Genomic DNA, 25,704 nt, shown 5'->3' with positions numbered 1-25,704 from the left:
CCTCCTGGTCACCCGTAGGCAGTTCGCTTCCTGTTTCCCTGTTGTGCGGCGGTGCGGTGTGTGCGAGTTGCGTGTGTGGCGAGAGACACCGGGTGGGCAGCGATCTGTACAAGTCATGGAGCAGATTAATAACATCCAGGTCGTGCCGTGCACCAGCTCGCAGTACCTGAAACCGTTCAGGGTGCACTATAGCCAGGTGAGTGGACGCAGCTCACTCGTTGTCCGTGCATTCATGTGTGTGAAGCGGCGCCTGTGCTGTGCATCCTCCCGCTGTTTACCCCGTTCATCCCCGCTGCAGCCAAGCCCCATTCATTGGCCATCATCGTCCTAACGGTATCAGTGCTCCACTATATAACAGTAATAATGGCGGAGATGTGTCAGTCTGTACAGTGCTGGACCCACAGCGATGCCCTACAAAAATAGATGCAAACAAAATGTGATATAACACAAGCGCACGGTTGCCATTGCTTGTGATGAGGGAGCTACAGCGCATCGGCAGCTTGTGTGTGGGCACCATATAGAATAACAACCGGGGCCATTTCACCATCTCCCCGTTGCATCCTGCGGGAATGAAGGTCATATTCATATAAAACAGCAATGCACTGTAGGAGAAGTGCTGCGCCTGTGTGGTTTGGGCATCAGCTGCCCCGCACCGCCCCGCACCGCACCGCACCGCACCGCACGGGCCGATGACGTGCTGCGGGCTCTGCAGGTGCAGCTGTGCCGACCTGAGCGCTTTTAATGGATAGGTGCTCTTAAACGACACCCCCTCTCGGTGTGTGCGTCTCTGCACAGCCTCTGCAGTAGTGGCGACTGCCCAACAATTACACGCACAACTGTGTGCAAAAGCCACCTTTTTCACATCGGGTCCTGATCTGTGCTTCCAGTGATGCGCTGGCCTTTGCACACTTGTGCTGGTGTGCGTCTGTGTGAGTGCACGGCTGCAAAGGTTGTATTGTTGCTGTGGCTGTTGCACAGACTCCATTATTGCTCTTGGTGTGTTTTTGCCACTCCCTAAAAACAGCCTTAGCAAATAAACCCTTTTATATTGTTTTGGCAAGGCTAGCAGAGGTGAAAGAGTTGAGCCAGGGAGAGGAATTCAAATTTTTTTTTTCCTTCTTGAGATGTGCCTTTGAAATGTGTTGTCTGCAGAGGCTGCTGGGCCATAGCCTTCAGAGGCATGTTGTGTGTGTGTTGTCGTGCAGCTTGGCTTGGGAATGTTGTCTGGAGTAGAATTGGGTAATCAAATTAGACCGAAGAAGGACCTTGCAATGATACGGTTCCCCTTGTCGCACTGTAGAGTTAAACTCCTACAGCTTGAAACGGACTTCGATGTCATCCATCAATGGGCAGGAGAAGAGGTCTTTTGGGCGTGGGTGGGGTGCTGCAAGCCTGCATGGCACACTTCCCTCACGGGTCTGGCTCTTGCTGGTGTAATAAAACACTCTCCTCATCCCGGGATGTTATTGTGTGTTGCATCACTAAATAACAAAATGCCATCTGCGGCCGAATACCTGACATTCTCGGACGCTGTCGTGTTACTCGGCGTTTGCCACGTTGTTTTGTTGCCCGGGCAGCTGTTTTATGCTTCCGCTCGATTGTTCGCCAGGCCCGTGCCCCATTGCGGCCATTCCTGCACAGTTTGTGATGCTTCCTGGTATTGAAGTGCGCTTTGTTTGCAGCTATTGTACTTTAGGTCTTCTCTGAGTCACCGGCATTGTTTTCTGCGTGTGTCTTGTGGTTTGAGGGGAATTCCTGGTATAGTTGTACCAGATGTTGGGCAGGGTCGTGCGTTGCATTCTATGTGTGTTGACAACACGGCATTGTCCGGCGATTTGGGCCCAAGTCCAGAAACCGTGAATATCCCCACCCAGCCACCCACTTACCTATGTATGTATACATGTATGTGATGCATGACTTGGGTTTGTGCACAGTGTTGACCTGATTGTGACTTCATTGAGGATAAAGGGAGACTATCTGAACTACATTGTCCACAAGGGAAATAGGTAAACAAAAAATGTCACAAAACTTGCTGTGCTGTATGCATTAGTGGAATACATAACTGGTGCTCACCTTGCATGCCATAGTTGTTTGCTGAAGGCCTGGCAAGCCCTGGCACTGTGGTGGAGGGGGTGCGTGGAGTGGCAGAGTATGAGGATTCCTACAATGTGCAACCAGGTCTCTGCCGGAGCTGCAGGATTGAGTCACACACGCCCACGGATCTACAGCAGCTCAGCGTGCTGCGGCGCTCCAGCACTGAGATCTCCCGGCTCTCCCCTCGGCCCTGCCGCACCTGGGAGAGCAGGCTCACGGCACGGCGCAGTGTGAGGCAGATCCAGTCCTGGAGGGGACACGGTCTGGGAGGTTTCATGGCCCGGTTTTTCTAATCCGAATCATGCCCCTCGCGTTAGACCGAGCACAAGGGCTTGCATTGATTCGGCGATGTGGATAATTCATTCGGTTAACTAATTAAGATCAGGTGGAAGTGAAAAGCAGACATTGCTCCGGCCCTCGAGAATCGGGTTTGGGGAGACGCGGGTGTGAAGTCACGAGGCCGTGGATCGCAAGGAAACCCAAACGGCACGGGTCACTTGGCTCTATCACCGCACGCTTTCGCCACACGCACATCTGTGAGAGGGGCTTCCTTTTTCACAGAGGGGAGAGCTGTTGGGATTTTATTGGCCATTGATTCAACACAGTGTGTCTCAAGAAGGCCAAATAAAATGGCGGGGTTCGGCGGAAGTGAGGTTTGGTGCGGTCGTTTGGCTGTGGAGGTTCGGTAATGGTTTCACATTCCGGCAGGGCAGGGGGGGACGTTAGGCCTTGGGGTACCACACTTTTTGAATACAGCCACAGCAGCAGGGTTGTGTGTGTGTGTGGGAAGAATCCGCTGTCCGGGATGTTAGCGTGTAACGTGTGATCGGACTTCACTAACGTGAAAATGAAACCCGACTGGTTCACAGCAGAGTCTAAAGCTGACAATTAGAAGTGTCGTGTGTCTCTGTGACGGCAGGTGAGCGTCGCCTCTGAATGGGATCTCTGTTTCACACGTCTTCCTGTGAATCCGATTGCCAAGGCAACGTGCTTGCCCAATTAAAGAGGTTCATCTAGGGCTGCGCTCCAGTTTTTCCTGCGCGACTGCATTTCTGGTTTGATATTTATTCTGCTGAATGGGCCGCATGGACGCTGTATAACGTGTATTAAAGGAAAACCGTTGAAAGCCCAGGTGGGTGTGTTAAAAATGGGTGAAAGGGCTCAGTTGGTTCCAGGGAATGCCGGCTCGAGACGTGTGGCTTAAGGACATTTCCGGACATAATCCAAGCCATGCGAAGCCTGTTGGTTTGCAGGAAGTGACTGACTGTGACCTGAGATCTTAGTAAGGGGCAGTAAATGCCAGTAAATGCCTTTTCTGTCCTTCAGAAGCGGCGTTGATGCCGGCCACTTCTGAAGGGCAGTAATGGCATTTACTGGCATTCGAGTTTAATAGGTTAAGAAACACACTCTCTCCCAAACACACACACACACACACACAGCACACACGAATTTTGGAAACAATTCAGAGCAAGCGCCCAGGAGTTCTCCTGAAAGATCTTATCAAGAAACGCAAACAGAGTTGGGCTTAAAAACATCTATGATCTCTGTTTACAGTAAGCAAGAACTGAGAGATTCGTGAATCGGCAGGCTTTGGAGTGTGTTTGCCTCTGGATTTGGGGGGCCCCTCTCTTAAGAAGCAATCGGCAGGTCTGTCGTGGAAGAGATCTGCCCCAGGTGAGGGGGATTTTGTCGTGTGGGGTTTTCCCACTCGTCGGCTTGAGTGAAGATCCCCTGGGGTGCTGTGATGTCGAGATTTCTGTGTGGGTTCTTACTTGTGGCCTGAATTCTCCACCACACACGCCAGGACCGTCTCCTTGTTCGTCCTCGGGCACTGGGGGTCTTTTCCGGTCCCTCCGGTGTCTCCACTCTCCGTCATCACCCCTTCACCCTCCTCTCTGGTGACACGGCACATACCTCACATTGCAGACAGTTTCACTTTCTCGAAATATGCCGAAAAAGAGCGCCATGTTTGTGCGGAGGCGGTGTTTGGTCTTGTCCCTCTACATTTCTATGGAAGAGGGTAATATATTACATCTGACGAGTACAGAACATATTCTCCCTTCAAGGTATAGTGTTCAGCCTGGGGCACAATGACACGATGGCCGGGATCTGTTTCCCAGCGTCTTAATCTACCTGTTCCTCTTTTCCTGAGATCCACTGCTTGTGTCACTTGAAAGGGGGAAGAACTGTCACTTTTTGTTGTTGTTTTGTTTATTTTAGACCTACATGAAGATAATTATAGATATTAAAGTCCTTGAATTTCCTGCTGCTTTCAGAAGTCTGTTTTAATTTTTAATACTCCGGTGCTTTTCTGATCCCTGAGAGCGGATCCAGCATTAAATAATCACGACACGTTGGCGTGTGTCGAGGATCTCCTGCCGCGCCGCGATCCGTGCGGTCTGTGTGTGGGAGTCGCACTCGGAAAACACTTAGCATTGGTTACACGGCTAATCGTCAAGCCGAAACCTGGATCAAGACATAATTAATTAGCCGATTCACGAGACGAGCGCGCTGGGGACAGATCCCCCCAATCGGTCATGCAGAGCCGCGGCCATTCAGAGTGGCCGATTGAGCAGCTGGGCAGGACATGGCCGGCTGCCCCGGCTGATGGGCGGCTGGATTAGGGGCCGTATCAAAGGTGGGGGGGGGAGATTAGAGGGAGCGAGCGGCTGGCAGTAGTTTGCGGTGGGGGGGAGCAGATGAGGGACAATGGGAGCGGGGAGCAGCAGGGGTGAGGAGGCCATGGGAAACGTGTGGCAGCCACCACTGCGGCACCGGGCCGCTGATCGCGCTGAATGGCACAGGAAATGGGATTTGCCGAGACAGATGTGATGAGGGGTGATGAATACATTAGGGGCGAACGAGCGGGACGGGCTGAATTGGGACGCGATTCCCATGAAATCGGCCCACACTCGGCCTGCTCCTGAGGGGTTGTCGGCCGGGCCGGGGCGGATGCGTGAAACCTTTCCTCATCTGCTGATGTGACGGGCGCAGAGAAGATGCCATAACTCCCTCCATCCCCCGTATCCTTTACTGTCCTGAGAGCTCTCCTCAACAGCCTTGCGTTCTGCGTTGCGTTCTGATACCAACGTGCCTCCCTCACCGGGCACAGGGTGGACGGGCTCCCACTGCCCCGAGCCACCCCACTTCCAGCTCGTGTGTTTGGACCCCTGGCGACAGCAGGTCGGGGGGGAAGGCTGGGTCCATTACGAGTATCTGAAAGAATGGGTCATTTTTATGATGTGTCCAAAGCCTTGTAAGACTGTGAGGTAATACTCTGTGTGTTCTCTTTGCCCGTGAGATCGGGTGGCTGGGAGGGGGACCGGACCGCGCCAAGCCTTTTCCCACTGTAGCTGGAGTCGCGCGGCCTTTGTCTCGGCTCTCCAGCCCCGCGTCGGCATTGTGTTCGTGTCCTGTGTGCCGTTTCCCTGCGAGATTGTGAATTGTTCAGAGGGAACAATGATAAGCCGAGCTCTGAAAGGCCCCCGTAAATCATTTAATACATCATAAATACAAAGAAAAGAAAAGAAAAGAAAAATACGCAATATAGCTCTCTTAAAAAGATTGCAGTGAAAATATTAATCTGTCCATCTGAACGCACTGGGAAAGAGGTGTAGGAATGCGTCCCTAAACTGGGGGTTGTGGAGTCGGGGGGGGGCTCTGGTTTACCGGCTGCTCCGGCAGGTCAGCGCCATGGCCCGGACTGTAATGGAGAGAAGAAACAGCGCAGGAAATTAGCCTGAGCGCAGAGCCTGTGAGTTGGAAATTGCGCTGCATTGGTGTCTGTCCGGCCACTGATTAACGTCCGGGGGAGGGGCGGCCGTGGGGGTCTCTCTGTTTCTCTGGGAAACACACCTGTGAGAGAGGGGGCTGGGCTGGGGGGGAAGGGAAGGGAAACAAAGACGCATCAGGACACAAAGGGCTGCACACACCCCACCCCCCCGAACTCGGGCCCTTTCATCTGTGTTGTGTTGTGAAGCACGTGAGGAAAACAAAAAGGCCTTTCGCTCCTGACAGGTCAGCCTTTCTTCTGAGGAGCACGGCCGCCAGAGACCCCTGCCCCTTCACTGACACACACACACTCACGCACACAAACACACTCACTTAATAAATTACACACGCTTACTTACACACACGCACACTCACTCACTTACTTACACACACACAGACACATGCATACATGCACACTCACATTGACACACTCACACACACACATGCATGCACAACACATGCACACACACTGGCACACATTGACACTCACTTACACACACACTGACACACTCACGTTGACGCACACACACACTTGCACACACTCTCACACATTGTGACACTAGTTGCTAGTGGAACCTGTTACTAATGAATGTGCTTAAAAAGCCATTTCTTTTAAGACCTGAGATGCAAAACTGGTCTGTGTGTTTGTATCTGGTGTGTAAGAATCTGTGCTGGGCTCAGGGCCGCCACGCTGTCTGTCAGTTTCCACAGGAGATCCCTTGGTACAGTTCTCCACACTTTCCCCAATCCAGTGCAGTCCCCCCTCTCGGTCTGTGGCCATCAGCCCCTTTAAGCGAGTTCCCGGTCAGAGACGGTTCCGCAGGGACCCCCACGTGACAAGGGTCTGGAGGCTCCTGTTTGGAGAGAGAGATGTCCTCCTGAATCAAAGGCTTCCCCGGCGCGTCCTCAAAGGACCAGGCAGGAAATGAGTTTGTATCAATTTCCTGTTCTATTTCAGGTTCACGGTCTCACTTGAAGTAAGGTGGAAGGAAACATTGCTCCCCCATCCCATCCCATCCCTTCGGAGGAATTATGCCTTGCCGATCAGAGACGGACGATATTTAATACTCCTTCGTCTTTCTCTGCAAAGTGCACCTGGAGTTCAGAGACTGACGCAGTTGTGTGTCTCAGGGTCTGATTTGTGTAACCTTTAATATAAAAACACATCTATACTCCAAACAAAAAAACAAACAGAGCATCGGTTTTATATTTCAAGCTGCCCCTCCTGTCGTCTACTTTCAGTTTCCTTTTGTTACAACGTTTATTACAGATGTGTTCCTCCGCTCGACCGTCCCTTTTGTCTGTCGGGCGCACGTGGGGAATGCCCTCTCTCTCGGACGCGGCCCGTCCAGAATACACACCGGCCGTGTTTACGCGGAGAGCGGGCGATTAAATCCCCTGTAATTGAATAGCACATGGTGGGAATTAATGACTGTGATTGTCAACGACAGCGTGACAGAGAGTGCGTTTCCACAGCTGCGGAGGGCGGCTAATAAACTGCGCAGCACAGAGCAGATGATAATTAGACTTTAAGCACCTAGGAACACGTTTTTTTTCCCCCTCTCTTTCATTCCCCCCCTCTGCCCTGAGGTCTTTATTGCGCTGAAGGGCTCGGGGACCACATTAACTTCAAGGTCTTGCCCCTGGTAATCTGTATAGTAATCTGCGTAGCCTGTGATTCCCCGGGTCCCAGCGGGCTATTCTCGTTGACCCAGCGAGTGGCCTTGCTAATGAGAGACCCTGCCATCTGTGGGCTGTCCCAGGCTCGGGCTGCCATTAAAAAGCGAACCTCTAGGGGACAGGCGGCTCCCGAAGGGCCCCGCATTCAGACACACAGGGCCTTTGTCATGAAAATGATGCAGTGAAAAAATCCCAGGTCGCCCCCTCTTTCTCTCTCTCTCTATCTCTCTCTTTCTCGCACCATACCCTGCCTTCTCCCTCTCCATTCACAGCGGTATTATACACCCACGGACTCGCATACTCACACACACACACACACATACACGCTGGGAGACGTGTCGGTGAGCCGCCATGTGACTGACGTTGGAGGGGGATTAGGGATTGAACGGCAGCCCAGGGAGAGAATTGATCCCAGCAGATGGGACGGCGACAGGAGTGCCTTTATGATTCGGAAAGGGAATTGATAACCCCATTGAGGCTATCAATTGCCGGGTGACTGTGTGGTTTCCCAGCTTGTCGTCTTGTTGTTGTTTGGTTTTGTTTGGCACAGTGAAGGTTTAAAGATAGACACGTCTGTCACAGAAATCTCTCTACAAGTCATCTTACAGATAAAAAAGTTTCCTCCACGCTCTTCCACTGCTTTTAGTCTTTGTACAGCCGCTGCAATCACAAATAGTTTAATCAGCAGTATCTTTCTAAAGCCCAGAGAGTGAGCGATGTTAGGCAAGTGAAGGAAATTGTATTGAGTGTGGGAGAAGAAAAATAAAAGTAGCAAGAACAGGAAACCCCATGTAGAGAGAGGCAGGTGAGCTACAAAAGCCCTTTGTATCTCTGCTGCTGCCCTGCTTTGAAATATTCGATCGTAGATGGATGGGTTATTCTTGGCCGGTCTCTGGATGTTTATTCTGCGGGCAAGAGCTTCTGAAATCCGTAGAGTGAAAATAAATAAAATGAAGTGTCAGCTCTTACTCGGACCAGGGTGCGGAAGACAGATTTTCAAACGGAAAGATCCCTGGGGAGTCAGGTGACTGTGGGATGTACAGATGTGAGAGTATCTGTATTTTTCTGCTCCAGGGTCTCAGGTCTTAAATGAACTAATGTAGAGGGAGAAGAAGAGAAATTAAGAGGCGTCTCTTGGTGCGTTTCTTTCTGTTCATCCATTATGAAAAGAAGGGATTTGATGTAAGCCAGCTTAGTATCCCATGACTGTGTCTCTTTAATTGAAATGTTATTCGCGGCATCTCGAGCCGGTCGAATCCAAAGCCCCATGTCGACCCCCCGCCCACGTGGCAGCCACAGCCCGGGCACACCTCTACCTCGGACCCCCCGCCCGACGCCAGTAAGAGCACCATCCCAGTTATGTGCACACAAGCACACACTTGTAATGGAATGATACCCCCCCCGCCACCATTACACACTACAGCTTGAATTCCACTCCCACACAGGTATGGAGGCAAAGCGCTGGAGTGGATGTGTGAATGTGTATGAGGGCATCTCAGTGTGTGTGTGTGCGGGGGGGATTTCTCTTTCTAAACACCCATCGATGATCCTCTCGCGGGCACAGAACAAACCATAACAGTGAGCAGTGAATTCCCTGCTCGGAGCTGAGCTCTCGTGCCGAGCCCTGCCCTGAGTTTGTGAAAGTGCTGCGATTGAAATGTTTGTGGTGCGTTGAAGTCTAATTAGATATTGGCACATTCGACACGTCTGGTGCCTGTATGACCGTACGCCTGCAACGCGCTGGCTCCGAGCCCCTGCGCAGAGCATGTAAGAGCTCGTTAAGAATCCGTCTGCTTCGACACACGCACCGTTTGTGAGGAGGGTGCCACTGTTAGTTTGTTTATTATAATCCCCCCCTCCCCCCCGCCTCGTATTGCCCTGTAATATCAGGCTGTAATCTGCACCTTGGCTGAGCGTAGGCAAGTGTGTGTTAGTTCATGTTTGCACAACCACCTCCAGAGCAGTTAAGCGAGAGACCTTTGGACGCACAACACAGATATCGCCTTAGGCTGGCAGTTTCCACACTGTTTCCCTCCAAAATAACCACCATTGGAGCCAGAAACACTCAGGCAATACCTGCTATTTAGATACAGCCAGAGGCAAACATGACCCGCAGCTTCATGGTCAATCTCCATTTGCTCTGGTTATATAATATGCAAAGCCCCTCTGGCAGTTTCGGAGTACGACTGATGGGCTTAATTAATTATTCAAGGGCAAGAGCAATACTATGAGAGCCTGGCTGTGTTGACTAATAAAATGCGCGGGTGAAGGACAGTGTGTTTGTTTGTCCGAAGACTCGAGTGAGGACCGGGTCTTCTGGGAAGCAAAACAAAGTCGGCCAAGTCAGCTAGAACCTTTTTTATCATGAAGTCAGTCTTGTTTATAGTTTTCAGCGTGATTTGGCTGCTCTCTCAAGGGTGCCACCTCTTGTAGGTGCTAAAGACACCTGGCCTGTTCATATTTGAGGCCGATTTGTGCCCCTGACTCCGCACCGGCCCAAGGGTGACGTCTCCCCGGTCTGCGGGCAGATTGCACAGTCACCGTCTACGGCAGACGAGCTCTAAACATTTAACGTGGAGCTATGTGTGGCCGAGGGCTGTCCTGGCATGGTGTCAGGTACCACTGCGTACACAGATCAAGTTTCAGGTCGATAGATCTGGAATTCCTCGTTTGCCTTTGATTTGATTTCCATCCTGAAAAAGAAAAGAGAAAACAAATAAAAAAAGAAGTACTTTCACTCGTCAACAACGTCTCTGGCCTGTCGAGACGTATTCGGAACTCGCTGACAGGGCAGGAACGGTTGGCTGTGTCAATTTCACTCTCGGCGAAACCACAGGAATTCGATGAAAGTATGCAACCCCTCGACGGGAAAACACTTAGCCAGCCGCAGGTGTGTGTGAGGAGCGAGAACCGACAGCGCTTATACCGATCTAGTGACGCGTTCTTGCCATGTGCAGAGAGAGAGAGAGCACTGTTCAGGCAGTGAAGCAGCCTCGTATTGGTCTGTCAGTCCAATATGTCCAGCTGTTGGACACAGCTGTACTGTAGTGTGGATCTAGAGAGTCATTATCCCACACATCCCCAGGACACCAAAACGCTTAATTCCTCACCGGACACACCCCACCGGGACGATGACTGTTCGTGCAGGAATATTATTTGCGTTACACGGAAGGGGTGGTCTCAGTACATTCAAGGATTATTATTATTAGTAGTAGTAGTGTTATTTAATTTTTAGCAGACGCCCTTACCCAGTTTTCACAAGAAACATTTTCTAAGCATGACGAAGTGCAGTAAATACATACACATCCTCGTGCAAATGAGCCAGCGAGCGCTGACGTAATCGAGTCATGACTGTTCGATGTCTTGTGTAGTACAGGTACAAGGTGATCTGGTACTGTGCAGTCCTGGCCTCGGTGGGGGGGGTTGAGAAGGAAACGAAGTCCTACGCAGAGATAGAAGTAGGTGGTAGACGCAGGGCGGTTGATAAAGTGGAGAAGAGTTTGCGGGAGTTATTGGCAGAGTAGCAGTTTTAGCCAGCATGGTTTTCACGTGTTTCAGTGTGCTGTCCGGGAAGAGTACCGAGTGCCTTAGTCTCTGAGCCAAACCCCAGAGAAAGAGCAGCTGCAAGACTTGGTATTGATTAGTCAGCACCGTGTTTGTGGACAGGACGCGCCGGAAATGGATTAACCTCGTGAGGGAGATCGATAAACCTGGTCACGTGCACATTTCCTCTCCTCCTTCTCCAGGTGAATCAGTTTCCCTCCTTTCTCCTCTCGGACTGGGCTGACTGGGCTTTACTGAGCCTGCTCTTGGCCTGTTAGGGTTTACAATGAAATGAACAATGAAACCCGAGACCTATTTCACCAAATCCACGGTCTCTGGCGAAATAAAGACCGATTCTTTATCATCTCTGAGTAAACAAATAAAATATTAGGAACGACGGCAGTCTGTGCAAGATCTTTCTTTGGTCTCCTCTGGCTTTGAATAAGATGACTTTAATATATATATATATATTTCTTTTTATAGATGTGCCAGTTCTCCAGCCCCCCTGAGAGTTTCTCAGCCTAAATCTGAGACCAGATTCCAGGGCGGAGAGGCACATGACTTCAGTCAATTTATAATTGCGAACAGTTTCGGAAAAGTGCCTTTTAGTGTGTGTGTGTGTTGCGTCTTCAGTGTTTGTGTGTGTGTTGGGCACAGCTGCCGTGGTGTTTACATCAGCGAGCGCTTGTGAATCGAGACGCTTTTCGACACATTCCAGCGGGGCCTGACCTCCCCGCGCGCTGGGAGCCGCGGACCCCTGGCAACTGATTACGGTGTAATTAATAATTAGCAGTCTTACGGTTACTCATTAGGTAAACCGAGAAGCCTGTGCAACTGACACCCATTCTCCTAGTGCCGGACTCTGGTTTCGGCCCCAGTGAAATTACGTCAGTTCTTGTGCCACTCGATGTTACCACGAAAATTCAGCGTTTCCTGGCATTGTGGGTAGAAAGATTAGTAAGTGAGGGTTGGAATGCAGGACTGTAGACACTTTTTTGATGTCATAATCTCATGTTACATTTTAAATTCTGTTGTCAGTTAGTGTGTATGTGCGTGTGTGTGTGAGATCACAGCGTCAGGCTTTGCCTAGCGTTCACACTCCAGCAGACAGTAAGACAGTTAGGGTTTGTGACCCGTGCAGGTAGAGAAGCTTTTGCGTTTGTGTATCACATCAAAAAAGAGATGCGTTTCCTGTAGGCTGCCAGCGTTCTGTGGCCACGTGTTTGTGCGTGTACCTCGTCTCTCTCATTGTTGCAAGTGTGTCTCTTCTGGAGCTACTATTTCCTGGCTTCTGAGATGTCCCTCACACGCGTCGTGTCAATTACTCTGTAATGCTTCCCTTTTCGAGCGTGTTGTGGCCTGCTGGGACAGAAGAACGGAAAAAAATTAGACCGACATATTTTGCGGCATTTTCTGAGGCTTTCGCAGAAACCGAGAGTGTCGAAGCGCTCCTGATGGCAGCCTGCTGCTGGGGGTGGGGTTGGGAGTCTGTGCCGGTATGAAGGAGGAGGTTGCCCATGGAGGGCAGGGGTCTGTGCTTGTGACCCCTTGCTCCCTGCCGTTAACGGGGGGACGTCAGTGTGTCACACAGAGTGGAGGAGAGGGGCAGAAGGTCATTAAAGTGGACAAACCGTTCTGACCACAGCTCTCTTACTTTCTCCCAAATTCAGGTTTACCTCGATCTAAAATGAGTGCACTCATCGTTTCAATAGGTTAACGTTTCTGTTGAAGAATATCAAATATTGTACGACAGCAACAGGGACTAAAATCGATCAGATTGACGGATGACGTTCCGGGATTATAGACCACCGGTGTCTGACTCTAGGATCGTTGTCACGGACTGAAATACCTCAGAGGAGGCTTCTCTGACACCGACGACGGATTGTTCCAACAGCTGATTGATATAATTGTTCTGTTTTGTTTGCTTTGTTCACAGAACGGGACCAAGAAGACCTGGGACTTCATGAGGACTCACGACAGGTGGGTGTGCTGGCATCCCTCTCCCCCCGGGCTGGCGGGGGAGGTGGGGGGTTGTCTGCAGGACGGGACGGGGGGGCCGGGCAGATCTCTGATGGAACTGTTCAGCTTGAAGCATAAATATAAAGTTTGTTTATGAAAAAGAAGGGCACAATTTCTAGTTGAAGTCTTTAGATATTTTTTGATGTTCTACCCATTTAAACCTGCTTTATGTAGACTAGTAGTTTTCTTTACACTTTACAAGCTTTTTATAATAATAATTATAGTAATTACTATTTATTTTATATAGTGCCTTTCATGTCGAGGACATCGCACTTTACAATTACCATTAATAAATAAAACGTAAACACATTTAAATAAGCCAAACACACACAAAATAAATAGAAATAGAAATAAAAAATAATAAATAGAAAAATAATAATAGCAAAATGGAGCAAAGGGACAAAAAACGCTCTCTCCCAAAGGAGCACGTCTAGTGTTGGGAAAGGATAGCAGACCTGTATCAACTGAGCGCAAAGATTGTGAAGGAGTGTGAGGGTGCATCAAAGCAGAGAAACTGGGGTCTTATCCATGCAGTGCTTTAAAAGTGGGAAGAAGAATCTTACATCTTTACTCTAAAACACACAGGTAGCCAATGCAGAGAGGCCAGCACAGGAGTTATATTTGATATGATATGATCGTATTTCCTGGTTCCTGTTAAAACTCGAGCAGCAGAAGTTTGGACATAAAATCTGTGTGTCATCTGCATAGAAATGTACAACAGGTCACATTACAACAGAGCAGAATTTAATAACGCACTTCAAACCCCCACATAAATCATATTTAACTCAGCCAGCGCCCTTCATTACCCTCCTTTAAATCATACACACACACACACATGTAATTCGTATGACAGAGTTTATTGATGTGAGCTCCATCCCTATTCTGCCACTAACGAGGTGACGTTTATGTCGTGAATGTGAATGAGATTTCACAAGTCGTGCAAATCGCGGCTTCATAATTGCCCCATAAATCCCGTATTATCCGATATAAAACGCTCGGCACACTGCGCGTCAATAGAAATGTGACCGGGGGTTATTGTGAGGCTGATTGAAAGAGGTTGGGTTTCTATTCAGATGTTTGCTGGGCGGATTAGCGGGTGAGGTCCCTGTGCGCTCGCTGGCCATTCAGAGGGAGGTGCCTGAAGTCTTTTCATGATTTATTTAAGACTAGCCCTGGGAGAACAATGCCACACGAAGGCATTCTTCCATTCAGAGCTTTCACGTTTTGCGTTTATGTAAACAGAGAAAAAACATGCAGGTATGGAAGCTTTTTCTGGTTTATTTATTTTCCAAAAGCTTAAAAAGGCAAGCAACTCTTACAACACACTGAAAAAAAGCACCCTTTTTCGACCGAGTGTCTGTCCTAATCAGTGCCGTCGTTAGTCGAGAGTGTGGTAATGGGGGATTCTGGAACGAGGAATGTACAGACGCCCCTCTCCCTCGATCTCGGTGAGACGGTTGCAAGGCTTCCTGGGAGACTCCTGAGAGAGATGGTGCCGGGAACCCCTGGCTGAGATAACATTTGTCTTTAACACACCCAATCTCTCGCACACGCACACACACACACACACACACACACACTATAAAAAATTAAATAATCCCTTCTGGCACAGGCCTTTGCTTCTATTTACATTTTCTTTCTCCGGCCGAGCTGCCATGCTGTTTCCCAGGGGTCAGAGGTCAGGGGCAGAGTCATGGAGAGCCGAGCACAGCGCACACCTCTTCTGTGTGTGCGCCGAAGCGTGACTCACTACCTATACTACAAAAAAACGGCTTCATACTGATACGGGACGTGGCGTTTCATTCACTCACTGCGTACCTAGTCGATCGATGGGAGACCTTTCAAGTCCCGCAGACGGCAGCTGAATCAACAGACCGGTTTCCCTCGGCGCGGGGTTTGTTTTGGAAACGTGTCTTTACTAAACAGTTGTGGGAAAGCGTCTCGGGGGCTCATGAGTTCGACCACAGCCGTTCCAGACACCACATTTACCTTTGTGACTTAGTATTTGCACTTTTATTCGCTTCCTGTAACGCAGAAATGGACTGGAGGAGTCTGGGAGGAGAAACACCGTCTAGTGGTCCTTAGCAATGATGCTGCAACAGTCATTAATGACTGCGGGGAAAATCACAGCTTCCTAGTAGTGCACGGGAGAGGTGGGACTAAACTATGATATCCACCCCCACTTGAAGATCCCTGGACACCTCGAAATCGGCCTTCTTGACGTCGGCTCACTTTCTGAAGTATTTTCAGGCTTTTGATATCGAGGGGGCAGTGAATCATTGACTTGGGAAGACTTTAAATGTTGTCCTTCGTTAGAAAGAGAGCTGGTGATTAGAAATAGAGGGCCCTGATGTCTCAAGTCTTAGACGGTGGGCCGCTTAGAAGTCCCGATCCCACCCTGGTCCAGAGTCACTCTTCCTGGGGTCCACGCTAGCAGTGGGTTCTTGAGCTAATGCATAATTAAATGTTGGGACTGGCGGTGGTGCGTGGGGACTCGGGTGGCGGGTGCGTGCGGTAGGAGCCGGGGGAGGGTTTCCACAGCTGTGCCACAAATCGGACCAGAGATGGAGCGAGAGACTCTTTAATGAACCGGCAGAAGTGTGAGTTCAGCTCATGGTGCGGCGAAACCGTGCCTAGAGAACCAGCAGCCCCAGGGCACGCATTTGTCTTTTTTAAATTTTTTTAATTTTGTTTTTTTAACGATTCTTTAAATGTAAAGAAGCTGCTAAAGATTGCAAGGGAATGAAAGTGCTCTGGAATAATGAGTCCAGCACGAATGAAAAGTTTGGAGAAGAAAGGACGCGAAAGAAAGAAAAAGAAAGAAAGAAAGAAAGAAAGAGAGAGAGAAAGCAGGGAGGACGAGGGGTCTGCTTTAATGCTCTCAATCCGGTAGCTCTTTGTGCTGTATTGCTCATGGTGTCTTCCCTAGGGGGGGCGTATTGATCCTCTTTATCGGCCTCCTTCAGTACAATAGAGCTCCAGAGAGGAGGGGGGGGCAGCACAGGGGGCAGTTTTAAGGTAAAGCCATTAAGGCCAGCATCTGTTTAGATCATGAATGTGGCCCTGTGTCCTTGTGACGTAGCGCTGACCGGTCCAGGGGGCTCAGTTCTGAGTCCCGTGGCAGTGAGGGGGTGGTTTGGGTTAGGGCTGTAGTGCATTCTCAGAGATTTATAGAAGTGTCCACCGGCTTCCCTGCCCCACAAGTGCTGCGAGGATCTGACCCATTTTAAAACATGAACTAAGCAGTGTAGGCAAACAAATCGATTATTTTAAGTTCGGTGCCGAACTATTCTGGTCTCCATCCAGAGAGCCGCTTTATCGCTTCCCCGCAGGCCTGGAGGAGGAAGAAAAGAAAGCCTGGGACTCTGCGCTCGACCTCGCTGTTCACACAGAGTCGCCCGAATGTGGAAGGAACCGTTTTTATCAGCGGCCTGGGCTCGGCCCAGCTGCTCAGAGATAAAGGGCTTCCCCTGGTCCGCCCGGCCCTTTCTGGAGTCCGGCTGGGCTCACAATGCACAGTCCCCCCGTGCCGTCCGTCCACACGCCCCCTCTGCCAGCGACGCTCCTTCACCCTGGGAAACTGCAGCGCTGGGCCAGGGCAGGGCTTCCTGCTTCTTCCGCCGCGTCCGCTTTCCCAACGCAGAGCCTGCCACTCCAGGCTCAGAGACAGCTGCCCTGCTGTGCCCTCCCTGCCTCCCTCTGTCCCCCCATCGTAGGCTGAGCAGATGTCTGGCCTCACCTGGACAGTGCATCACACCGCCCTGAGCTGTGTGTGTGTGTGTGTGTGTGTGTGTGTGTGTGTTATATGGTGGAATCGGTATGAAGATGATTAATCGGCTCTCATTCCTATTGTATTGATAAATAAGCGTCTGGTTTCCCCAGTAACACCTCCGCTCTCTAGGGATGACTGCCGATGAGTCGGGGGTTTGTTTTATACAGACAGTCCTCTAATGTTGCTCTCCGCTGCTCGTTCCTCAAACAAACCACACAGGAGACTAATCTGTCGGTGACGTGGTGAGCCTCTGATCATGACGTTTCCCACCAGATTGCGGTTTTCTGGGGATTTGGGGGAGTCAGGACGGGACACGACTTCAAGCACTTCAGAAATTAGCAAAATACCATCAGAGAGGGTTCAAAGGCAGGTTTGTGAGCCGACCGACGTTTGTTCTGACGTGTCGACGGTTTGAGATGTCGTCGAGTCTCGCGGTGGGAATCGTGTATCTGATGCGCGTGGACGCCCCCCCCGTTTCGTGTGCGACGAGAGCGCTTAGGCCAATTATACGCGCAGCATCCTCACCCTGGAGAGGCTCTGAATGGCTACCAGGCCTATTGTGCTACCTGTCCTTTTCTGGAGAAATCCTATTATAGTGAGATTCTTAAGATGCATTTCTTATTGATGTTGTTCTAAAAGGAATTACCCGGCCAGTAGCTTAACAATTCAAGTGGGCCCGGAAAACAAAAGCGCGGGACTAATCCCTGGCTGTGACGGGCGGCCCAGCTCTGCCTAGGACTGCACTGCGCCCCCCCCCCCCCACAGCCGCCCAGGGGGGTCTGCTCCGGCTTCCTCCGCATCTCAATGGTGGACGGGACTTCATCCGACCATTATTAACGCCAGAGCCACGCTAAGCCACCCTTTAAAGAGAGGGACTTCAAAAGTCCTTCAGAAGGTCCTCAGAGACAGGGGGAGAGATACGGAGTGGCCTGGGTATTAATTAAAGGATGTAAGCTCACCTTTTGAGCGAGTCGCAAAGCTCCGACAGGGCGAGCTATCAAAGGTTGCTGCCTAATTGACACTGTCTGGTTTGGAAATGGAGGGGGCTGTCCTGTTCTGTGTTTTTCTGGGTTTAAAGGAGCTTCCTACGTCCTCAAAACTAGGTATTTACACGTGGGAGAGTGTGAGAACAGGGACGGTGCGCATTTAAGTGGTAAATGAAAGAGCAGAGCCTTGTGTTTTAAGTCCATTAAGGGCTTCATCACTGTCATTACCGGCCCTGACGCAGTGTGCTTCTGAAGTCATGATGCGAACGCTGTGGTTTGAGGGGTTTGTTTGTGGACTGGGTTGCAGTTCAGTGTAGATCTTTCCACAAGTATTTTTTTCCCGAGGCGGCTCTTTCCAGACCTTACGTTAGGACAAGGTTTTAATAGACGCTTTTCCAAGGAACTCTAAACACGATCACAGATGAAAAGGACGTCTTCCAGGATTCCAGAGTCTTCCATGTCCTTTGACCTCGTTTGTGGTTCGGTTCGGTTACGCGTGTCTGAGAGGCACTTTCTCGTGGTACAAGCCGGGCGGCCGCACGGACACCGAGCCTGGCCTCTCTCTCGCTCCCGTGTCTGAAGTTACCCATCCCCCCCACCCCCCACCCCCACTCCTCCAGTAGTGCGCTGTGTTTGTGTCTCTGTCTGATGTCTCTATAATTATAGGCCGACCACATGACTCGACTTTTCGGAGCTGCTGTAAAACTTCACAGGGAGAAGATAAATATTGAAATCCCCAGTTCACAGAGATCTTCCCTCAGTGGGAGAACATATGAACCGCTATAGAGACCCTTGTGCCATTTGCACAGCTTACCCGGAGATTATATCATTATTATTAATATTATTACCTCTCTCGAAGTTGGATTTAATGAATAAAGAAAGACTGAAAGGTACATTTTACTTAATTAGACACTGAAGCAAGTGAAGCAAGGGGAAGGGATTGTAAAAATGAAAACTCCCGTAAAGAAATGTCTTTCCACTAAAAGGAAACCCTGACGTGCCGGGGCAAGCCGCGCTGTTCCGGTCGGCGCGTTTACATCGCTGAGCAGCTCCTCGTGACAGTGATTTATGCTCTGAGGAACCTGCGGCCACCAGACACGGCGGAAACCGCGTCCGTTTTTCTTTTTTGCGGCATTCCTCACCCCCGTGCCGCGTTGAGTAACCGTACACCCGGTGTGGCTGCGGCGATGAGGGGGGGGCAGCCTGAGGACACGCACAGTCTGTTGCACAGGGCTGAGGTGGGGGTGCTGCTCAGTGTACACGACTTACGCACACGCAAGGGTGGACTCACGGATTATGCGATTATGAAACTGATCTCCCGGCGTGACTAATTTTCCGTTTTTGTTTCCTCTCCCCCCCCCACTCCTCTCTCTCTCTTTCTCTCTCTCTCTACAGTGTCTCAGTTCTGATCTTCAACACCACCTCGCATTGCTTTATCCTGGTCAAGCAGTTTCGCCCAGGTAACTGTCCCAAACTCTCTCTCTCTCTCTCACTCACTCTCTCTCTCCTCCCTCGGCTAACCTCAGTGTGCCGACAGGAGGATTGTGCCTGTTGTGTCTTATTTCTCTCCTGTGGTTGTTCTGCCCCTCAGTCACATGTTACTGAGATGTCGATGGTTGTGTGTCGCCCTGTTTTGAGATGAACACCCCTATTTGTCCGTTGAATAATTATTATGAGCAGCCACCTGCGGGGCAAGCGACCCATTCTGCCCGTCGGTTTGAAGGGGCGCTGGTATTATAGGTGCACCTCCTTTAAAGTTTTTCCCAATTTAATCCCAAGTCGCTTGAGCCACATTAACTGTAACGCCCCCACTCAAAGAACAGTCTTAAACCCAGGAGGGGTGGGATGGGCTGGTTGTCTTCTCAGCTCTTTCTCTCGGCTCGGGTTGGGTTTGTTTTACAGTAATTATCAAACGACGAGATTACGGCGTTAAAAGCCCTCTCCCTCCCCTCGTCCCCTCACTCCCTCACACACAAAGCCGATCACTGCTCCAGCGCACACACCGCAGTCTTTCAATCTCCCTTTCAAGGCGGGACGTTAAGGAGATCTTTGACTCGGCCGGAGCCCCTCCGATGGCCACAGCTGCTGATCGGCTCCACGCTCCGGCTAATCTCGGATTTGTCTCTGGGTGGACGGCGGGCGGGCCCACTTCTGATTCAGTCCCGCGTCGTGGCCCGCGTCGAGCGCTGGGCCGTGCCTCGCTCTTAAGACGGATTAGTAAACATCGCCGAAAAACACACCTAGTGACTTGTGTGAAACAAAGGCGGAAAATATTCCATTCCAGGAATCGGGAGTCCCTTTGTGTGGCCCCCGCCTGGGCTCCGCAGAGGGGTCTCTCGGGTGCGGCGCTCGCGGTGGCGTTCAGGGGCATTGTTCTGCGCTGGGGCTGTTAGTGTTTGCGTTTTCGCACTTCATAATGGAAGGAAGACATTTCTGTGCGGCGGATTGTGTTTTGGTGAACGAGGGAAAAGTCAGTTGAGGTTTTGTTTAAAAAGAGTGAAAAACAATGGTCTTTTTTTTCTTTCTTTCTCTGGAATAGTTGTGCTTCGGAATGATTTGTGTCATTAATGGGACTTTCCACTTCTATGCATTCAATTAAGATTAGGAATAAATGTAAAATGTGTGATGCAGATGAAGGAGGGGGAGGTGAGTGGCAGCTGTCTATCGCCGGGGGCTCTGTGTCGGGTGTGTGTGTGTAGGGGGGGTGTCAGCGCTCTGGAATAGTCACACTCGTGCTGTCAGATGCCCTTAATGGCTGCTGCTCCCTCCCTCCCCCTCCTCCTCCTCTTCCTCTTCCTCTTCCTCAGCTGTGTACATGTGCGAGTGGGAGAAGAGTAAACCGCTGCGGGCCGAGGACAAGGACGACGGCGAGGCGGACGAGAAGCCCGAGGGCCACCCCGACCCCCCGCCCGCCTCTGCCGGCGTGACCTATGAGCTGTGCGCCGGCCTGGTGGACAAGCCCGACCTGTCCCTGGAGGAGATCGCCCGGCAGGAGATCCTGGAGGAGTGCGGCTACGACGTGCCCGTCACCAAGCTGCGGAAGATCACCACCTACAGGTAGCCCCCCGCTCCCGACGCTCCAGTTATTTGTGCGGAAGGTGTTTCACACAACCGGCCACTTGTGTGACACTCCTGTCTGTCAAGGTGGTCTCTGTTTAACAGAAATAAGAATCAGAAGTTGCTCTCCCACCCCCCGCTCTCTCCTCCCGGTGTATTTCTCTGGCTGGGTAAATATGTCCGCTATCAGACCCAGTGACAGAGCCAGCCATTGTGAGAGCCACCCTTATCAGCGAACACAGCGCAGTAAACAGCTCTGCCCTCGTAAAACACTTGTCGTTAATTGCGAACACCTGCCGGCGCACACCTGCCGCTGTAATACAATTACCCCTACCCCCCCCCAGTCCGTACCCTCCCAGCGGGGGCTTCTGCACCTGCCTCGCAGTGCGGTGGGATCAAAACGGACCAGATCAGCCCCTTCTGCTTATCAGCGGGGCGATGTCGTTCAGTGCCGTATCTCTGGGCACATTCCTGCACACGGAACACCCCCCCGAGCACACGCATCGCCGCACGGACAACAAAGGACCTGAATCACTGACATGTTTACTTATTGAAACCCGGCTCTCGTCACCTGCCGGGAAGTTTGTCTTTCACTCCTTCTGACAAAGACTTTGTTTATTTTGTGTGGTTATGGACCTAGGTATTTACATTAATTTTTTGGGGGGTGGGGGGTTAAAGTGTAAAATAATACGCCTTAGCCCAATGTACAGGAATTCCCCAACACTGCCGACGAGACCGGGATCCTCGTCACAGACACGTGTGTGACGTGCTGTGAGCCGTCTCAACTCTGGGATCTTTACAATTGTCCCTCGGCTCCATCAGTGTGCGGCGAACCCTGACGAGACATCACAGATCGATAAGCACGGTTTAATGAGCCCTATTCATCAAATTAAATGAAGCGGCCGACCGCATTGTGTCGAACGCAGGGTGTGAAGGCATTGCACTTTCACTACACGTGAGATTGGTGCACAGATCGGTGACACGGGGGTCCTGGACACACAACGGGCCGCAACCGTCTCTAGTTTAAACACATGTTGAGCTGCGAGGATCTGTACTTTCTGACTGACCTATACAGGCAACAGAGGAGGTACTCCAGCTATCAATAAGACCCTCGGATTGACTTTTGGATGATATTAGAGTTCATCTGTCCAGGACAGTGCCGCGTGATCCCCATCCCCATTGGCCGGTCCTGGGCTCCCTGTGTCCCGGCCCCTCTCTGAAATCAGCAGCTCTGTCAACAGCGGCCGTCCCGATAAGACCCTGCACAATGATATCAGGGCCATCTGCCCCGCGCTCCGCTGAAGGGCGGCAGTAAACACGCTCTCCACACCGGGCAGGAATGTCAGTCAGATCGCCCCCGTGCGAGAGGAGATGTGTCAGCTAAGTGTGTGGAGATCGGATCAGGTGTTTGTTTAGTTGTGTTGTTTGATTTATTCGGCTTGATCTTAGCTTGTGTCACCCCTGTGTCTTCATTATTTGTATGCAAGAGCCCTTCACAGGCTGCTGTTTCACACACACGCAAAGAAAAGTGCTGTGTTTGCCGCAGTGAAAGTGTTCCCCTGCTGTGATTGACGGTCATATAATAAGGATCCTCTCCGGAAACTAAACAAGCTGAAAAGCAGGTCAGGGAGAGAGACGAGACAAAGTGCCTGTTGAGAGGTTTGGACATCTCTTGTGGTTTAGACATGTCCTTTATGTATCATAAATCACCACACAGTTGACTATGGCAGCTGGTATCGGCGGCCCGGCTCTCGACCACAGAACTGGGGTCTCAGAGGGACCGGTTACAGGGCACGGTTTCAGTCAGGGGTGACATCATTCTAACATAAGTCCTTAACAAGTTAATACATTTCCCTCAAGTTTAAAGACAACACGGTATAAATCGCAGCAGAGGAAAGTTAGTTTGGGGTTTGGTTTTGTTCCGTTCTGTCCTTTGCTCAGAGAGGCGCGCCGAGAGGATGAATCTATTTATCGTAATTTCTCATCATGCCAAGTGTGGTCACGGCCCCCGTGCCCCTGTGAACTCACGCAGGAGACGAGCACGGCGCGTGCGGTGGGCACTTCCGCTCCAGGCACACACAGGCCCGGCGGCGCATTCTTCGTGAGCCCGGCTCACTCGGCGAGGGAGTGACTCGCTGGTTTACGCCTCCCTCTCCGAGAAACAGCTGTATCGCTGCCGTTCCTGAATCAGGAGGGGATATTCTTCAGTGAGGGCAGGAGGTGTGTGATTTAATTCATAGCTGGCGTATTGAAAATGTGTCCAGACTTGAAACTGAATGCTTTCTGATCTAGTTATACGATGACACATAAATGGTATTGTTTTTAACTCCTGAATCGCGGGCCAATGTGGACGACGACAGATTAAATTTGGCCACGACAAACGCGCGGTTCGGCAGCCCATGACATCACAGCTAAAGGGTTCGCCGAAAACCTGCCCGTCACCGATCCCTCTTGCTGCCAGATTGTGGACTCGGGGACGGGAGGACAGGGACTTTCGCAGGGCAGCCATCGAGGGGGTTTGGGTAGCCTGTTTTTTGGGTGCAGAAATCTCTATCCCACTAATGCTTTCCTTCCCTCTTCGTTTCCTCCTTGTGGATCCTGCAGCATCCAGAGCAATGTTTCCCTCTCTCCTTTAAATCGCCCCCTCCTCCACTCACGGCACAAGTCCGGGGCGGGGCGGGCGGCTCGACATCTGACCCGTGTGCTCTCCACACCCGCAGGTCCGGCGTGGGCGTCACCGGCTCCAAGCAGACCATGTTCTACGCCGAGGTGTCGGACGAGAACTGCGTGGGCGAGGGCGGGGGGGAGCCGCAGGAGGGCGAGCTGATCGAGGTGGTCAAGGTGCCGCTGCACGAGTCCATGAACTTTGCCTACGACGAGAGCATCCCCAAGACCATGGGCGTCATCTTCAGCTTCGTGTGGTTCCACGGGAACATGTCGCCCAAGTACAAGATCTCCACCAACGTGTAGTGTGTCCCCCCCCCCGCCCCAGCCCCGCGCGGCCCACCCTGTGTGGAAACCGTATCGGCCGTTAGCTAGACTCGCCCTTCGATAGTGTCATTTCTTTATAGTGTTACTTGATTTCGTGATCCTCACTACTGACCGTCTTTTTTAAACACACGCACACACTAGACTTCATTTGATTTAAGGACAGAAATGTTACATCGAGTACTGTGACACTGCAAAACCTGCGTTCGTCCGTTAGTTTTTTTAAAGGAGTGCACTAGACTTCGTGGTTGTGTAGATTTGTAGATTTCACGCGGGGGAACGGACGCGGTGTGTCGAGGCGGCGCCCTCGGACACACTAAGGGGGTGGGGGGGGGAGGGCGTTGACACCAGTTATGCAATTCGGAGGCGGACGCTAACTGGGAGAATATCTTTGTAAGTAAAAAAAAAAAAAAAAAAAGATAAAAAACACGTTTCCCTCTGTGTAAACATGCTAGCTGGCAATCTGCTACACGGGCAGCTACCGCGCGTGACGTTCGACAGCAGGATAATCAAGCCACAGATCGATCCAAGCCTTGGCAACCAACTCAGGTCTTACCAGCCTCAACGGACTACTCAACGTTCAGGGATTCGATGTGCAGCGACGCATCGGTAACACTATATCTACGCAGAGCCTCTCTTTCTAATGCCACAGTGGACGCCTCAGTAGTTCATAAAACGGGTGTAAACAGGTCTTTTGATACAGCGACGCAAATTAATCCTCAGAACCGAGACGCGGGGGACGGGGACGGCGCTCTGTCATCGGGTGTGCGTTGGCAGTCGAGGCCTACTTCAGAGAGGAGGCCGGGAGGAAGCGCGATGTTCGGTTTAACCAGAATTTGCTAAAAACAAAAAAAGAAACACAACAGGGCTGACAATCACACGACGACAGGACCATCATTAACACACCCCATTATAGCGCTGCGGAGACAGCACCGTACTCTGGTTGGTAAGACTTCACATCTAGGGAACGATTGATTTCATATTCTTTCTATTTCCTCTCTTTTTTTCCCCCCCCAGTAGTCGTTTGTTTGTTCGGTTGTTTCTTCTCCGTGCGCAGTTCCGTAGTTCCGGTTACACATCGTGTTTGTGAAGGCTTTCGCGGGTGGCGCCGGTTATCGCCGGTCTCGGGTCGCGGACGGAGGTACGGCGGAGACCAGGATCGGAGCCGGGCGGGTGTGACCGCTTTACGCCCCGGGGGAGCAGAGCCTTTTCAGCTCCCGACACCGAACCGTGCCGCCGATGTGTCCGAGGCCCAGGCAGACCCGTCGTCTCCTCCGCCTGCCGTCGTGCCCGGCGCCGAGGCCCGCGATGCAAGACTTAGGATCTGGACGGGAGGGAGAGCTCACTTTACAGTCAAGCTTCACCCGATTTGACTTGAGAAACTAAACCTGTTAATTTGAAGTGGTTGTTTGTAGTTTTCCACCGAAACGTCCCTGTGTCTGTGAGGTTTTAATTTGTATTTGTTTTTTTGACTTCATATGAGATAAATATTGCAGAGGGAGGAACTCAACCCGTCTCATCAAATTGTACCAGTACTTCACTATATTAAAGCTTGATTTTTGGAGTGGATTTGACACACTTTTCATGGTGATATTTATGTTGATTTTGCTTTTTGTTTGTTTTTTACTTCATTTTGTATTATTAAAATCTCTTTCTGTGATTCTTTTTAACATATCACATTCTTTTGTCTGGATAAAAGTGCATAATTGATCAAAGATTATTGCATGTGCTCTCTATTTACTTGATTTGCGTCAAACGTAAATTGTAAATAAAAGGGTTTCATTCCCAAAAAGA

At 50.9% G+C, this 25,704-nt stretch overlaps 1 protein-coding gene across 2 annotated transcripts; it reads left to right on the top strand.

Annotated features, from left to right (window-relative positions):
* nudt14 (nudix (nucleoside diphosphate linked moiety X)-type motif 14) lies at window positions 1-25,704 on the top strand. 2 transcript variants are annotated; one of them, XM_066694402.1, is made up of 5 exons: window positions 1-196; window positions 13,025-13,068; window positions 19,261-19,325; window positions 20,673-20,922; window positions 23,643-25,704. In XM_066694402.1, the coding sequence occupies exons 1-5, from the start codon at window positions 116-118 to the stop codon at window positions 23,890-23,892; spliced, it is 690 nt and encodes a 229-aa protein (XP_066550499.1). In that variant the 5' UTR covers window positions 1-115; the 3' UTR covers window positions 23,893-25,704. The 2 variants fall into 2 exon arrangements, with proteins under 2 accessions (XP_066550499.1, XP_066550500.1); XM_066694403.1 differs by lacking the exons at window positions 1-196; window positions 13,025-13,068; window positions 19,261-19,325 and adding an exon at window positions 19,625-20,511.

Source organism: Amia ocellicauda, chromosome 21 (assembly GCF_036373705.1).
Source record: "Amia ocellicauda isolate fAmiCal2 chromosome 21, fAmiCal2.hap1, whole genome shotgun sequence".
Taxonomy (NCBI): domain Eukaryota; kingdom Metazoa; phylum Chordata; class Actinopteri; order Amiiformes; family Amiidae; genus Amia; species Amia ocellicauda.
This window is presented reverse-complemented; position numbering and strand designations above follow the sequence as displayed.

Excerpts from the sequence above, each read along its gene's own strand:
- nudt14 (XM_066694402.1), top strand. The coding sequence starts at position 116 with ATGGAGCAGATTAATAACATCCAGGTCGTGCCGTGCACCAGCTCGCAG. Across the intron at positions 13,069-19,260 it reads TTCATGAGGACTCACGACAG|TGTCTCAGTTCTGATCTTCA; the intron begins GTGGGTGTGCTG and ends CTCTCTCTACAG. Across the intron at positions 20,923-23,642 it reads CGGAAGATCACCACCTACAG|GTCCGGCGTGGGCGTCACCG; the intron begins GTAGCCCCCCGC and ends CCACACCCGCAG.